The sequence below is a fragment of the Hippopotamus amphibius genome, chromosome 12, assembly GCF_030028045.1.
Source record: "Hippopotamus amphibius kiboko isolate mHipAmp2 chromosome 12, mHipAmp2.hap2, whole genome shotgun sequence".
Classification (NCBI taxonomy): domain Eukaryota; kingdom Metazoa; phylum Chordata; class Mammalia; order Artiodactyla; family Hippopotamidae; genus Hippopotamus; species Hippopotamus amphibius.
Window position 1 is genome coordinate 81,089,264 of NC_080197.1, and position 14,742 is coordinate 81,104,005.

Sequence of the window (14,742 nt, forward strand, 5' to 3'; positions counted from 1 at the left end):
AACAGAGCCGTACCCTTCCCTCAGATCCCTAGGGACCCAGGACCCAGGCTGAGGGCCCTCAAGAGCAGTGGGCAGGGAGCCCGGCAGGCTGGGGGACCCCGCATGCACTTCTCTGAGAGATTTCTAGTAGTTGATTTCCCCATTTCTCCTTCTCATACTGGGAGGAAGAACTCCCCCCCCCCCCCCCCCCCCCCCGTTTACATCCTCCCGCATACCTTCAGGCTACCCTCAGACCATGATGCCACGCTCCCCTCCCTGCCCCTCAGGGCCTCCCCACCAGGCAGCGTCACTCCCGTGGACCCACCACGTCAGAGCAGGAGGAGAGGACCCGTGGCTGACGGGGGACGGGACCAGGGCTGGAGAGCAGATGCTCTAGATCCCACAGGACCTCTGCTTTCTGAGCTGAGAGGAGAAAGATCTCTGCAGGCTGATGGTCACAGAGTCTTTAGGGCAGTTCAGACCAGCCCTGGGTCTGGGTGTGTGACCTCAAGGGTGCGGGCGCCGGGCAGCGGGATGCGGCCGAGGCCCCCTGACCCGGGCTCCCGTGTCACGTGTCACGTTTGCAGGCGCTGGCGGTGGCGGGCCTGAGCCCCCTGCTGCAGAGAAGCCATCCGCCCGGTGCCCTCCCCCCGCTGCACGCCACGCCCCCTGCCACACCCGGCCTGGCCTGGCCCCTGAGGCCGGTGCCCACCCTGCGGCTGGAGGGGGCGGAGTCCAGCGACAAGCTCGCCAGCAGCTTCCCGTCCATCCACTGCGACCCCCGGGCTGGGGAGCCCTCTCTCTGCGGGGCCGACGGCACCCCCCGGAGGGCCCGACCCGTGTCCCTCACTGTGCCCAGCCCGGCGGGGCCCCGGGGCCGGCCCTTCCACGGCAGCGCCAGCAGCCTGGTGGAGGCGGTGAGTGGGCCGGGCCACACAGGCTTGGGGTGGGGGGGTGCCGCAGACAGAATGGAGGGGGCCCTGGTTCTCCTGAGCAGGTGGGGCATCCAGTGTCTTAGCCAGAAAGACCCTCACTCAGGTCTCAAGTCCACACGAGCGCCCGGCCTGGCCGAGGAAGGGCAGTCACACTGGGCAGGGGAGCTGTGTGGGGAGATGGGGGCCGTGGGGGAGGGTGGAGCGGGAGGAGGGAGCCAGGCGGGTGGGCAGCAGGCCGGGGTGGGTGTCTTCCAGGCTCACCTGCTGCTCCCCGAGGCCTCCAGGAAGGGGGCAGACGCTTCGGGGCAGACCAGGCAGGTGCCGGGTGTGTCCTGCACATACAGACACACGTACACACACGTCCTTGGGGTCGTCATCGCAGAAAGGCAGCCAGCAGCGCTGGGCCACGTGTCAGCGCAGGAGACTGAAGGTTTCCTGGAGCGAGTCACCGGAGTGGGGGCTCTGGGGTGCAGGGTTGGGCCAGGGAGCTGGGAACCCCCAGGGCCCCTGGGGCCTCCGTGCGCCAGCATTTGATGACAGTGTGCCTGTCCCAGGTCTCTCCTCTGGCCCACACGCCCCTAATGCCCCAGGGGCACTCCATCCCACTTCTACCCAGTGCGTGAGCACACACACATGCACACATACACACATGTATACACATGTACAAATACACACACAGGTACACACACACTCCCTTCCCGAAGTGACCAGTCGGAATCCCCTGCGCCGACCCCCAGGGAAGAGCTGGGCTCGGGAGTGACGCTGGCCTGGCGGTCTCTCCCCCCAGGTCCTGATCTCAGAAGGACTGGGGCAGTTCGCTCAGGATCCCAAGTTCCTCGAGGCCACCACCCAGGAGCTGGCCGACGCCTGCGACATGACCATCGAGGAGATGGAGAGCGCGGCCGACAACATCCTCAGCGGGGGCGCCCGGCAGAGCCCCAACGGCACCCTGCTCCCGTGTGCAAACTGCAGGGACCCGGGGCCGGACCGAGCGGGGGGCGCGGAGGACGTGGCCTGGGCGCCCAGCCCGGAGCCCCGCCAGGGCGGGGAGGAGCCCCGGGACAGCAGGGCCTTCGCCAGCAGCCTGTAGCAGCCGGGCCAGAGACGCCGGGTTTTTTATTTGTTTCAATGTTCCTAATGGGTTCGTTTCAGAAGTGCCTCACTGTTCTCGTGACCTGGAGTTAACCGGAACAGCGTCTTCATTCATTTTGTGGGGACAAGACCGCGTCGGTGGCCAGGAGAGAAGCAGCCGCAGTCCGTGTCCGGTGGGGGTGGTGGGGGTGGGGCTTGGGTACCAGGGAGGGCCCCCCCCGCCCCGTGGCCGCCTCAGCTCCCCCAACCCTCACCCAAAGGACCCTATGCCAAACGGGTGTCTTTCGACTTTGCTTGTAAAAAAACTCATTTTGCACATATTCTGTATGAGCCTCACTGTCCCCATAGAGCCAAGGCCCTGTGCGTTCACAGATGGAAGGAGGACCCGGCCCTCCCCGGGGAGGAGGAAGCCAGCCGGGGAGGGCGCTGCAGCTCCACGCTACAGCCGGCCACCGCCACCTGCACCACGTGTGTCTGGACCCCACCCCCTGCCTGGCCACGGCCACCGCCGCGCAGCTCGATCGGGGCCGGGGAGCAGGTGCGCCCGCTGGGACAAGACCGGCTGTGCTGAGCGTCTGTCCAGTGCTCTCGTGTTTTGGGATTTGACATTTTTCTTGACAGCATGTTGCAGTTTTCATTTGGGGGTTTTTGTTTTTTAATAATTTTGTTTTCCCAGGGAAAGGGAAGGAAGAAGAGTGTTTACAGAGTTTTGCAGCCACCCACCTTACTGTTTTCACTTTCACAAATGTAAATCGGGTCCAGTTTTGTTGTATTATTTAACGGTCATGGTTTTTTTTCCTACAGAGGATTCAACAGAGCCGCTGTAGGAGAGTTTTACCAGCCATTGTGTACGCCCGATGATTTGTTATAATTTCCTCAGATAGTGACAAGATTTTTTTGGTTTGGTTCTATAATTTAAAGGTGATCAGCAGTGCACTTGGTAGGGTCTTGCACAAACGTGTGTGGTAGTGGGTGCCTGAGAGAGGAAGCACGCACAGGGTCTCTGCGAGTGTGTGCGCCGTGTGTGCGGCAGGTCGTGTGTGTGCGCTCACAGGTGCGGGCCGGGTCTGCAGCCCCGGGGCACCCGGCCACCAGTCCGCCCGCAGTTCCCCTTCGGGCTTTACTGTGGGGAGCTCTGAATCTGGGGCTGTTTGAAAGCAAAAACAAACCACTGTCTCTGCTTCTGAAACAGGAATCAGTAACTCTGCGTTTTCTGTCCCACAAGATATGCAAAAACAATGCAATAATATTCATTTTAAAAATACAATTGTGAGTTGTGTTGGCATTAAAACTGTATTTAAAAAACCACACAGAAATTTAACGGAGAAACTCAGAAGGCGTTTTGCTTCGATTTGTTCCGTGTAATGTTTTACTGCATTGATGGTGTTTCTGCTGAAGAGACCGTTATACTTGAATTCAGGTCAGTCTCAGTATTTTACAAATATTTTTTTAAAACTGAATTGCAATTGTGCCAAGCGAATATAAGGAATCGAGTTTGTTTTTGAATCCACTTCTTGTATATTTGCTGCATGTAAGTAAATCATTTTGTATTTGGAGTGTGACAAGCTTTACCTTTGAGCTGTTAAGTGCTTTCCTCCGTGTGGTTGGGGAAAGAGGACGGCTTTTCTTTTCATTTGTGTGACAAGTGCTGGCACCACCATGTGGGTCCCAACGCAGGCTTGGGCATCGCTGTTTTGCATATCTTGTGTTCGCTTCTGTTTTGCTCAGTTTTCCCCAAACCGGGCAATAGGTATGTCTGTATCTTGCTTTGAGAGACCAGGACCCATCTTATTCCAGTGTGACTGTCTGCTCTGCCCCAGTTCTCAGATTTGGAATTTCTCCAGGGACAGCCCCCACAGGGTGAGGGGCCGTCAGGCGCCCTGACCAGCCTCTTTTTTCACCAGCTGGCGTCAGCTTCCCCCTGGAGAGGTGGCTGATCTTGCCGTTCACCACCACCCCCCAGGCCCCGCTGGCACAAGTTCTCCTTAGGAAAGTGTCCACTGACCGGAAGGGTGGAGGGGAGGGGGTCCTCGACTGGACAGTGGGGGTGGAGCCTGGCAGCAGGTGACATCCTGTCCATCCAAAGCCAAGTCTGTCCTGCTCGCTTCTCACCTTCCACTCACCCTGGAGCGGGGTCTCCTCTGGTTGACCCCTCGCAGTGTGGCAGCCACAGAGGGACCAGGATGGGGTGGGGGGGCATCAGGAGCTCACAATAAAGGCAGGGCCAGAGGCATTGTGGGGGCGTCTCTCTGCCCCTTTGCATCCACCTGGACACCACCCGGGTGTTGCGTCCTTCAAACAGATTCCAACAGTGATCTTTGAAATGGGACCGAACTGGGGGAGACAGGACCCAGTCATTCATCCAGACCTTCCCCGTTGAGTCTCTTCCGGCCCCCGGCTCGCTCAGCCCCTCTTGACACTAACTCACATGAGCAACTTAGAAGTCAAAGGTGGGCAATGCCCGCTGCTCCATGAAAATGAGCTTTCCTGTGATGGACGGATGCTCACGCCCCCAGGTGAACACAGTGGACACCCAAGGGCTGCCCTCTGTCCCTCCAAGCCCAGCCCTTCCAGTCTCTGGGCTCCTCCTCGGTGCCATTGGGGTCTTCTGGAAATTACATTCAGGTCCTTTGTCCCGTTTCCCTAAATGTCTGCCACAGCCGTTAAGATTTTAGTTCTGATGGAGAGCAGAGCCCTTGGGGGTTGATAGCCAGTTCTTGTGTTGCAGGAAAACCGATCCCACGAGAAACCAAGCACCACACTCGGAGAGTTGGAGAACTCAGGTTTATTGAGCGGGCAGACCCAGACGAGCGAACGCTCCAAAATTCTGGGCCCCGTTTCAGGGGAGTCTTCTCCTTATGTAGGTTAAAACATACAGCTATAATTGGTACAAACTGATTGGCTACAAATTTCTATAGGTCACAGGCAGTTACAGAGTGAGGGGGTTGTCATGGGTCACACACATGGTAGGGGGTCCTAACAGGAACTTGTAGGAGCCGGACATTCCATTCCTATCAGGACTAAGGTCGCAATTTGCATTCTCATATTGGTTGCAGGTTGAAGTTAATGGTCACTTAACAAGTCTGTGTGCAAAGGGCTTCAAACAAAGGCTTGAGGGGGTTCCCTGAGAGTGAGAGACATTCTTCCCTTATCTGATCACTCTTAGTAATTCATTTTACTGTTTAACTGAAAGTGGTGAGCAGGCCTTTACAAGATAGAGGAGGGTACGCGTATGGAAATGTCAATTTCCTCATCACTTGCTGTGCATTTGGCCCCTGGATAGAAATGTGGATTCTTAGCTGGCCCCACACACACACCCGCACACACTCGGCCCTCTCTTACCGCCTTCTGTTTCCTCCTGGACGTTTCGTCTGCGTCACCAAATCTCACCCACCGGCACATGCTGGGCTTGTGCCAGCCACTCCCAGGGCTCTACCAAGGACATCCCCACCTTCACCACGCACACTGCGGACATGCTTCTCCTTTGCCGTCAGCTCTCTCTGTCAGGAAGACCCGTCCAGGGAGGGGTCTTCTGGGCCTGAGCTCAGGGCCAGCTAGTGCGGGACAGACGCGTGACACCTGTTCTCATGAGCCTCATCCACAGCGTGGCCTCCACCTCTGCACCCAAAACAGAACCTTCCCATGACCTTGGAAAGCAGAACCACCAAGTCTGCTGAAACCCTTGAGCAGCAGAGAAGAGCCACAACGGTGAGGACCCGAAGGGCTTGAGTGTAGATTTGGGGTTCGGTGAAGCTGATTTGAGTTTGTCCCCTGACAGCTGGCCTCTTGTTTCCACCTTGATCTCACAGTTACTCACGAGCTTGGCTTCCTTTCCCAGCTGTCTCCTTTCCACCCCCTTCCACCCCTTTTTTGTTCTTGGGTTGAAATGGAGAGTTTTCCCCCAGAGTTCGGCTCGATTCATGAATTTTTCTCTGCTTTGCTTCAGAAGCTCTTCATCCAGTCCCTTCCCTCATCTTCTCGGTTTGACTGGAACCTGAGGGTCTTCCTTACCACATCTTTATCTTCCTCCGGGCCCTGGCTTCCAAGCTCCAGGGGCTCGTCCCGAGGTGCGCGTCACTTCCTCCTGGCTGTCCTCCGCCCAGACCATCTCCCCATCTGTCAGCTGAGGGCACCACACCCTCCAAGGCGGATGAGGAAGAAGAACACCTGAAAGGGAGGAGCTTGGAGGCTGTTGAGGGGGTGGGGGCTGTTTTCCAGGGACCAGTTAATAGTACCCCACCCCAAAGGCCAAGAAACACAGTGGAGCTTAAACCAGCGCAGGGAGGAGGCCGGTGGTCAGGACTTGCAGCCTCGTCAGACCATTGTCACAGGTGTTGCTAAGGACATTGGTGGTGGCATCTCCACCCCCAGAAAGAGACCTGGAAGGGTAGACATGTCACCGTCTGAGAGTCAGAAACAGTCAGTAAGGAGGCCAAGGGCAGGGCGACCTGGTGTCGACCTTCCAAGCCCCCAGTCAAACCAGAGCCCAGGCCAGGTCTGTTTTTTGAAAGACCAGGCTCTGGTCTGTGGAAAGTGCCAGTACAGAACTGAAGGGAAGTGGGGGCAAAAGGGGGCATGTTTCGACCCCCTGTGTGTCTGCTCCCATTTTATAGAAGGAAGTGTCAGGTGTGACCACCCGCCATGGCCGGGACAGCAGAGAGGCTGAGGCCTCAAGATCTATTAATACTTTGGAAGAAGGGAAAAATGAAACTGTGTTCTGGCACTGTTTTCCCACCCAAACCATCCTCTCTGGCCGTGTGGGGTATCTGCCACCCTGTCCCGCTCTCTGCGGACACCCCTCCCACGTGGGGGCCACAGCCTCTGGCAGGATGGCAGGTGGGGGGTAGGGGTGTGGAGAGGCCCCGAGGTCACCGCGGGAAGCCAGCGCCTGGCTTTCCCGGCAGCTGCGCCCACATCAGGGTGCGTTTCCCTCCCCTTCCCCGGCTCCTGTCTTCCCTCCTCCCCCGGTTCAGAGAGGGGGGCCCTGTGGACAGGTTCTGAAACAGTTTCTTTGTGAAGCCATTTCTGGTCTTAACTTTATTTATTTATTTATTTTTATTCCAAAGCAACGAAGCACTGCTTTGTGGGGCCAGATAGCAAACTATCTGGTAAATGGGTTTCTGCCGGGTTTCTGCATTGTCGGAGAGACACCTGAACCCCACACGCACACACACCTGGCGCACGCTCACGTGCATACACACTCACACACGCACACACACACCCTGACTGGGCAGGCGCTGGCCCTCAGGCTGAGCTCGAGGCGCATGGCTGTGTCCTCCCCTCAGAGGGCTGGCTGGAGGGAGAACAGAGGTGCTTTCCCGTAGAAATGGGCCGTTTGGACTTAATTCTACTGTGAACTAAATATCATTTCTCTTCATGGAGAAAATACCACCACTCCTAAAATCGTTTTTCCTGCCGTGACTTTAGGAGACTTGGTGCACAGCAGGCGAGTGGTGAAGCCCCTGAGGCTCCCTGGTGTCTCCTCGCGGGTCTCTGAAGGGGAGTTAGCGGTTGCGGCCGAATATATTGAATTATACCGCTAGGCCGATTTGGGCAAATCACTGCACCCTGAGAGCAGAGTCAGAGGTAGGCTTGTCCACGGCATTCCCTTTCTTCCCGACATCAGGGACCACCAGACGGAGACTAGAGAACTGAACGAGAGCTTAGACGCGGCTCCAGCCAAACCCACAGCCTCCTGCAGGTCCGGGCTGCCTTGCCACAAGTGTCTCCTCCCCTCTGTGAGGTGTCCAGGCACCCCAGTTTTCTGAATAAGTAGTGTGACCCAGATTCGGCTTCTGGAAAGGTAGCATGACACTTAATCCACATGAATCTGACATTTACAACAATTCACCACTTGGGATGACTCGTGCATGAGAAAATGTTTCACCAAGGTCACATCAGAGCTGCTCTGGGATCAGAGTTTGTCTGTTTTAGGGGAGGGTTGTGTCTGTAGGAGACATGGAGGTGGGCACAGTGACTCCTAGACCCGGTGTGGTCTGGAGGCTCCTGTTCCACCATTCTCAATGCCCCCGGGTTTGTGAGCCAGGATGAGGGAGAAGGGGGCCCGGACTCGGCTGCCACCCGCTGCCCCAGCGCCTGAGGGCACGGGCCTCAGGGCCCAAAGCCAGGAGCAGGGGACAGGGGAGGCTCCTGTCCGTAGACCAGTCACTGGGTGCCAAGCCCCCTCCCCCAAGTCGTCCCACCGTGGAGAAACCATACTGAGGTTTGAAAGGGGAAAACTGAACTTGGGACTCAAGGGCAGATGGTGTAAACAAACAATCCGGCGCCAGGGTCTCCTTCAGAAGGCGGCCCCAGAGACCCGGATGCAGAGGCCACTTGCTGTCTGCACGACGCGTGCATCCCACCCACCCCCGGGAGTCCGGTCGTGACCTCCCACCTGATGACCCGCTTCCAGCCCTGCCCCACCCCCCACTGCTCTCCCAGAGCCCGGTGGGAATAAGGTCTGGCTCTGGAGGCCCGGATGTCCAAGGCACGAGCAGGTTTGGACAGGTCTGTGATGTAGCAGCAAGAACCACCTGCGGAAAACACACCTCCGCTAAGAGTCAGGGCGGTGGGCACCCCGTCAGCGAAGCGCCAGAGTGACTATCAGTCTCACAATTTCCCTGTTTTATGTTGATGCCCCCAAGCTACCAAGCCAGGGTCCTCCGTGCGGGAGGGTCCAGACACAGCCCCTCCACCCGCCTCGCCTCTTGTCCCAGCTCGGACCCCCTTCATCCCCCGACCCAGTGAATCATGCTTGCTCTCAGTCGGCTCCCCTGCCGACACCCCAGCGCCCTTCCCCCCGCCCCACCCCGCGCCCCCCACACCTCCCTCCGGGCCCCGCGGCTTCACAGCCTCGAGTTGTAAATACTGTTGTACAGTTTGTAATCATCAAATCACCTGGGTCCACGGCCTCACCTGGGTCCCTTCTCACCTCGAGAAAGACCAGGGAATCAAGAAGAGCTTCAGGGCCATCTCTGTGTGAGACGCTATGTATATTCCTGTAAGATTGCATTTTTATCTAAGGAATGATGTTATTTAAAAAACAAACCAAAAAAAAACCAAAAAACAAGAATTGCAAATAAATTTCTTAACAATGTCTACATTGGTTCAGTCGGGTCGTCCCTGTCGCCTCCTCGTCCCGTTTCCTAGACTCACAGAAACACACCTAACCCTCAGACGATGGTTTCATCCTCCAAAGGGGAGGAGGGCTGGGGAACGCGGGGAGTGTGACCCCAGGGATGGTCTCTGACCTCATTTCAGCAACTCATCTCATCACCCAGGTCTTCCTTCCAGTGAAGAGGTTAACAGAAAAATGGTCAAAGGTTGACAAGGGACAGCATAGGAGATATTAAATGGATAACGCATGAAAGACAAGGCTGCCCCCGCCCCCCCAAAATCGGGGAAGGCACAAAATTCATTTTGAATGAATGAAGGAAAGGGAAGGGGGAGAAAAGCGGGGCATGAGAGCAGGTATTAATATATGAAAGTACTTTGGGGACTTCCCTGACCGTCGGTCCAGTGGTTAGGACTCGGTGCTTTCACTGCCGAGGGCACGGGTTCAGCCCCTGATCGGGGAACTAAGACCCTGCAGGCCGTGTAGTGTGGTCAAACAATTATAAAGCAAAAAAAGTACTTTGAAGGCTATAAATATGCAAAGCTGTCTGTTATTGTTTATTTTCATTATTATTATTATTAAACTGACTCAGACAAACCTTCCAGAATAATTTCCCATGTAAAAATAACTCGTCCCAGAAATAATGTCTTCGTTGGATACAGTTAGGAGATTATCCCCATGGACTACTGAGTCCATTCTGGGAATTGCGGGTCATGGCTGCCCTCTTCCCTCATCTGCTGGAGCCCCCACCCCCACCCCAACCCTGCCCCCCGACCCGGACCCCGAGCTCTGGAGTCCAGGCTCGAAGGAGAGGAACATGGGTGGTGGCTGCTCATCCAGCTCCCGGAGCAGAAGCTGGGCCCTGGGGTCGTGGTCAGCAGCGAGGGGTCATTTTACCAGCAATAATGAAAGCGCCGAAGTTTATGAATGATACTTGCAGCCAGCTGAAACGTACCGGAGACTTGCTTCGTCAGGTGGGACTGAAGGAGCCAGGCCTCACCCTGGGAGCGGTCACCACGGTCACCACAGCCCCCCTGCTGCTCTGCTTTCCGGGGTCGTCGTGTAGGTCTGGTCAACCCCCTCCCCGCTCAGGTCTGCTTCTGCCCACTTCCTGCTTTCTCCCCCCAAAGGGGACGTGGTTGTTGATCTGATTGCCCAGAGAATTGGTATTAATCGGGCCCATACTAGGGGGCAGGACTGCTGCGCGGTGGAAAGCCAGTGGACACATTCTCTCCTGCATCTGATTTTTCCTGCCTTCTTTCCGTGTATCTCCATCTCTCTCCGTTTCCACTCGCTTTGCCGGGTAAGTGGGCTCCGCAGGCTCTCAAGCCCCTGCTCTCACAGGCCCACCTGGACACATCAGCCCGAGACGTCAGGCGGCGGGAAGTGGGGCGGGAAGACCCTCAGCTGCCCATGAGCTGCGTGAGGGGATCAGCCCCGCCTTTGCAGAGCCCCACTTTGAACACAGTCAGACACCTTTCCAGCTAATAATAAAAGGCACCTGCGTTTTTCATTGGCTACCACTCCTTGTATATACTTTCCTTTCTAATGTAGTCACCAGGTGACAGAATTCCCGTGCAGCCGTGGCTGAATCTGGACGTGCTGAACGCGGCCAGCCCGCGGGGCTGCTGCTGGGACGGTCCCCCTTTGGGGAGCGTGTGCGCACTCCTTCCTTGGGCAGAGGTGGGAACACAGAGCTGCCCACTGTGGTTTGGACGTTCCCATGTGCTAGGAGCACACACGGACGCTGAGTGGCCTGGGGGGTGGGCCAAGCCAGCTGTCGGCCCTAGGGCCGTGCTTTTCCCCCTGCTTTGTGACCTCGGCCTGGACCCTGTGGCGTTTCTCCTTTGCCGATGCCCTGAGGTCAGGTTTGTCGGGAGACAGAACAGATGCCCTGGAAGGGCCTGGGAGGCCGTGGGGGAAAGAAGGGAATTCCTCCCAATGGGCTGCTTCTCGGTGCAGCAGCCAGTGCTGGGGGTGCGGGGTCCGCAGCACCCACCCGTGAGCCGGCTCCCTGCACCCTCTGGCCGGTTCCCCCATCCCCCCGAGTGGGGGGGCTCACCCCGGTGCAGCCACACCATCCTCCCTGTCCAGGCGCCCTCGGCCCTCTAGGGAGAAGCTGCCCTCCGACACTTCCAGATCCCGAGAGTCCTCACTCGACCCCTGTAAGTAGTTAACCACCTCTGACAACTCAGCCTGTCTTTGTGTTAACCTCTCCCTGTTCAAATGACCAGAGTGGGTTCTGCCCCTGGTTGAACCTGACCAGTAACCCCTGTGGGGCCCTCACCTGTCTCTCTGCCTGGAATAGTCTTCACCTGGATGAGTAAATGCTCACACGTGGCTGTCCACTGACCGCTCTGCGTCCAGTCCTTCCTGTGGTTCAGCTGAAGACTTGAGCAGCCCGCATCTTTTCCTTGAAACAAGAGGCACAGACCTGACCACTGGGCACCTGCAACCAGATGAGCCCAGGATAGTGGGGGTAAGAGGCCTGCTTGTGACACAAGCCAGACCTTGATTCCAACTGTGTGAACCTGCCTGAGAGCCGTGTCACCACTGCCCACAAGCCCCAGAAACAGGCCCAGATCCTCTGAGACCACGTGCTTCTACTCCAAGGTCCAAAAATTATTTCTTGAGTTCCTACTACAAACCCAACACTGTTCTGAGGGCTGAGTAGGCAGAAACGCTTGGCTCTGATTCCACCTTACGATGCCCCAGGGGTAACCCCTCTTCTAGCAACACCGAGAACACACTGGGCAAAGCCTCACCCAGGCTGTGGTCTCCCCACAGCCCAGCTGAGGTTCTAAGGGGTGCACAGGCCCTGCACACAGTCTGCACAAAGGTGCCCAGCCTAGGGTGGCAGTCGAGGTGCATCTGGAGGCTTCGTGCCTGGGGGGTTGTTTGAGCCCAGCAAGGTCACTCATCGGTGGCAATATGTGCAACTGAAGGCACTGGGCCCTCAGGTCCTGCCTTGCTGGGACCAGTGTAGAACTGATGGGTCGTTCAGGAGCATGAGCATCTCTCCAGGGCTGGCCATGCAGGGCTCCCTTATCCAGGGAGGAGGGGCAGAAGCAGCGGTGGCCTCCGTCCCTGGCACAAGCCCCTTAGACTGTGCCTGGGCCGGCTACTGGAGAGAGTAAAGGAGAATTGTGTCCTGGGATGGAAGAGAAGCACGTCTCCAAAGATGCATTAAAGCTGAGACCATCTGGCTTCTGCTGGCTCCCGTACCATGTGGGGCCCCGGCGTCAGCGTGCTCATTTTCTATGCTGTGCAACAAGTTCCACCAACTTAACAGCTTACAACAACATGTGTATTATCCCACAGTTTCTGGGTCCCCTGCCATCTCCTGAAACTGCCATCCAGGGCACACTGGGCTGTGTTCCCATCTGGGGGCTTGATTGGGGAGGAAGCCACTTCTGAGTTCATTCAAGTTGTTAGCAGAATTCAGTTCCTTTGTGGTTGTAGGACTGATGCTGAAAGCTCGGCCTCTCTGCACCTGTGCCGGATCGAATCTCGGAGACAGAGTTTTAGGTGAAGCAGAAAAGAATAGCTTTATTGCTTTGCCAGGCAAAGGGGGGCACAGCGGACTCCTGCCTCAAGAAACTGTGTCCCAACCCCAGAGGATGTGACGAGAGGTTCTACAACAATGGTTCCAGGGTGGGATGGCTGACAAGATTAGGGTGTGTGCAGGGTCTCAGATGGTTGTGTCCTAATCGTGGTCCGTTTCATCTTGCCACAGTGTGTTTCTTGGCTGCTCCTCCCCTGATGAGCAACTGTTCACATCTGCCCTTTGGACTCAGGGAAGGTCATGGAGGCTGGAGCCTTGCCTATAAGAAACGGGGGAAAAAAGCCCTCCGTGCCAGGGAGCCCCACAGGGCCTCACTCGGTTTCAGGACTGAGGTTCCCGTTTTGCTGCTGGCTGTCCGCTGAGGACCCCCCTAAGCTCAAAGAGGCTGCCGTGCTCCTGCCCACAAAACCCCTCCCTTCAAAGCCAGCAAGGGAGAGTCTTCCATGGATACATAAAGTGACATAATCACAGACGTGGCATCTGGTGGGTTAGAAGCAAGTCACTGGTTCCTGCCCACACTCAAAAGGGAGGGATTACACAAAGGCATGGCCATCGGGGTGGAAAGTCTCTGGGAGCCACCTTGTCTGCACAGCCAGCCTCAGGACCGAGGCTACATGAGGGGCAAATCCCAACCACGTCCACCTAAGTGATGTGGGAGCATCACGCTGGTGGGGACATCACGGTTGGGGCTGCAGCTCTGCCCTCTGCGTTTACAGCACATCCCAGAGGCCCCCCAACCTCCTCGGATCTTCACGGCTCTCAGCTCCTCCAATGAGAAGACACGGGAAGAGCGAGGCGGGAAGCTCTGTATCATGGGCCTTGGCGAGGGCCTTGGCGAGGACCTTGGACCTGTCACCACGTGCATCATCCCCCCACTCCCAGTTAGACAACCGGAACGGGGCTGTGGGCAGAGTACACAAGAACACACGTTTATTTTGTGGGGGAGGAAAGTGAAGGTCCGTGGAAGGAAGCCCTGCACAGACAGAGCTCGGAGGGACCCAGCGCCCGCCAGCGTCAGCTGGGCCAGAACGTGGCGCTGGGCAGGCCCTTGAGCAGGTAGTGGTGGATGCTGTACATGAGGAAGCCGGAGCAGAAGAGGACGATCATGACGGACACGGTGATGAGCGTGTAGATGGACATCCGCTTCTCTGTGGAGCCGCGGATGAGGCATGGGAAGGGCCCAGGGCAGCTGTCGGTGCTGCAGTGGATGGTGTCCTGGCTGACCAGGGGCAGGTGCTGGTACCTGAGCAGGAACAGGAACACGCACTGCACGCCCACCTGCAGCAGGAAGTGTACCAGGTAGAGCAGCAGCAGCATCTTCTCCCGGTGGAAGTTGGGGGCAGCCGTCTTCGGGGAGGGCGCCAGCTCCTGGATGCCGACCATGGAGCCCTCCTCCATGTCCCCCACCACCGACTCCACCGACCTGGCCTTGATCTGCTTGTGCCGGAACTGGGCCATGAAGAACTCCATGAGGAAGAAGAGCGCCAGGAAGATGAAGAAGAAGAAGTACCACAGCCCCACGACGGGGCTGCTGAAGCGGCTCTCGAAGCACTCCATCAGGCAGGGGTAGGTGATGTTGCCGTGGCACCAGAAGTCCTCGTGGACGAGGGCCCAGGGCATGCGGACCACGTACACCACCACTCCGTACATGGCGATGAGGCCGAACCACAGCTGCCGCCCCACATAGTAGCCAGACTTGTCACCGGCCACCGAGTGCAGCACAGGGATCAGGGTGGCCACCGCCGCCGCAGCCATCACCTCAGACGCTCTGGGTCGGGAGGACTCCGGCCGGCCTCGGGAGGGGAGAGAAGAGAAGACAGGGGCGAAGGGTCAGAACATGAGGGCAGGTACTGGGCACCCAGGCACATCCCAGGAGTCTGCATGAGTCGGACTGCCAGTACACACACCCCCCGGACGTGGTCCTGTCTCTCTCCACGTTCAGCCCAGGACAAAGTCTGCCCAGATGGGGACACACCCAGCTGCTTATCATCACGCGTGTATCTCTCATCTCCTCTGCTTTGATATGCCTCTGGAGGCCAGGAATCACCCTGCTC

At 57.4% G+C, this 14,742-nt stretch overlaps 1 protein-coding gene across 2 annotated transcripts in view; it reads left to right on the forward strand.

Annotated features, from left to right (window-relative positions):
* Positions 1-9,069, forward strand: part of CACNA1C (calcium voltage-gated channel subunit alpha1 C) — a 475,916-nt gene extending 466,847 nt beyond the window's left edge. For both annotated transcript variants that reach the window (XM_057703176.1, XM_057703175.1), the window contains 2 exons: positions 567-896; positions 1,702-9,069. In XM_057703176.1, the coding sequence (XP_057559159.1) occupies positions 567-896; positions 1,702-2,004 (633 nt within the window). In that variant the 3' untranslated portion in view covers positions 2,005-9,069. The remainder of the gene's footprint in view (positions 1-566; positions 897-1,701) is intronic.
* The last annotated feature ends 5,673 nt before the right edge of the window (positions 9,070-14,742 follow it).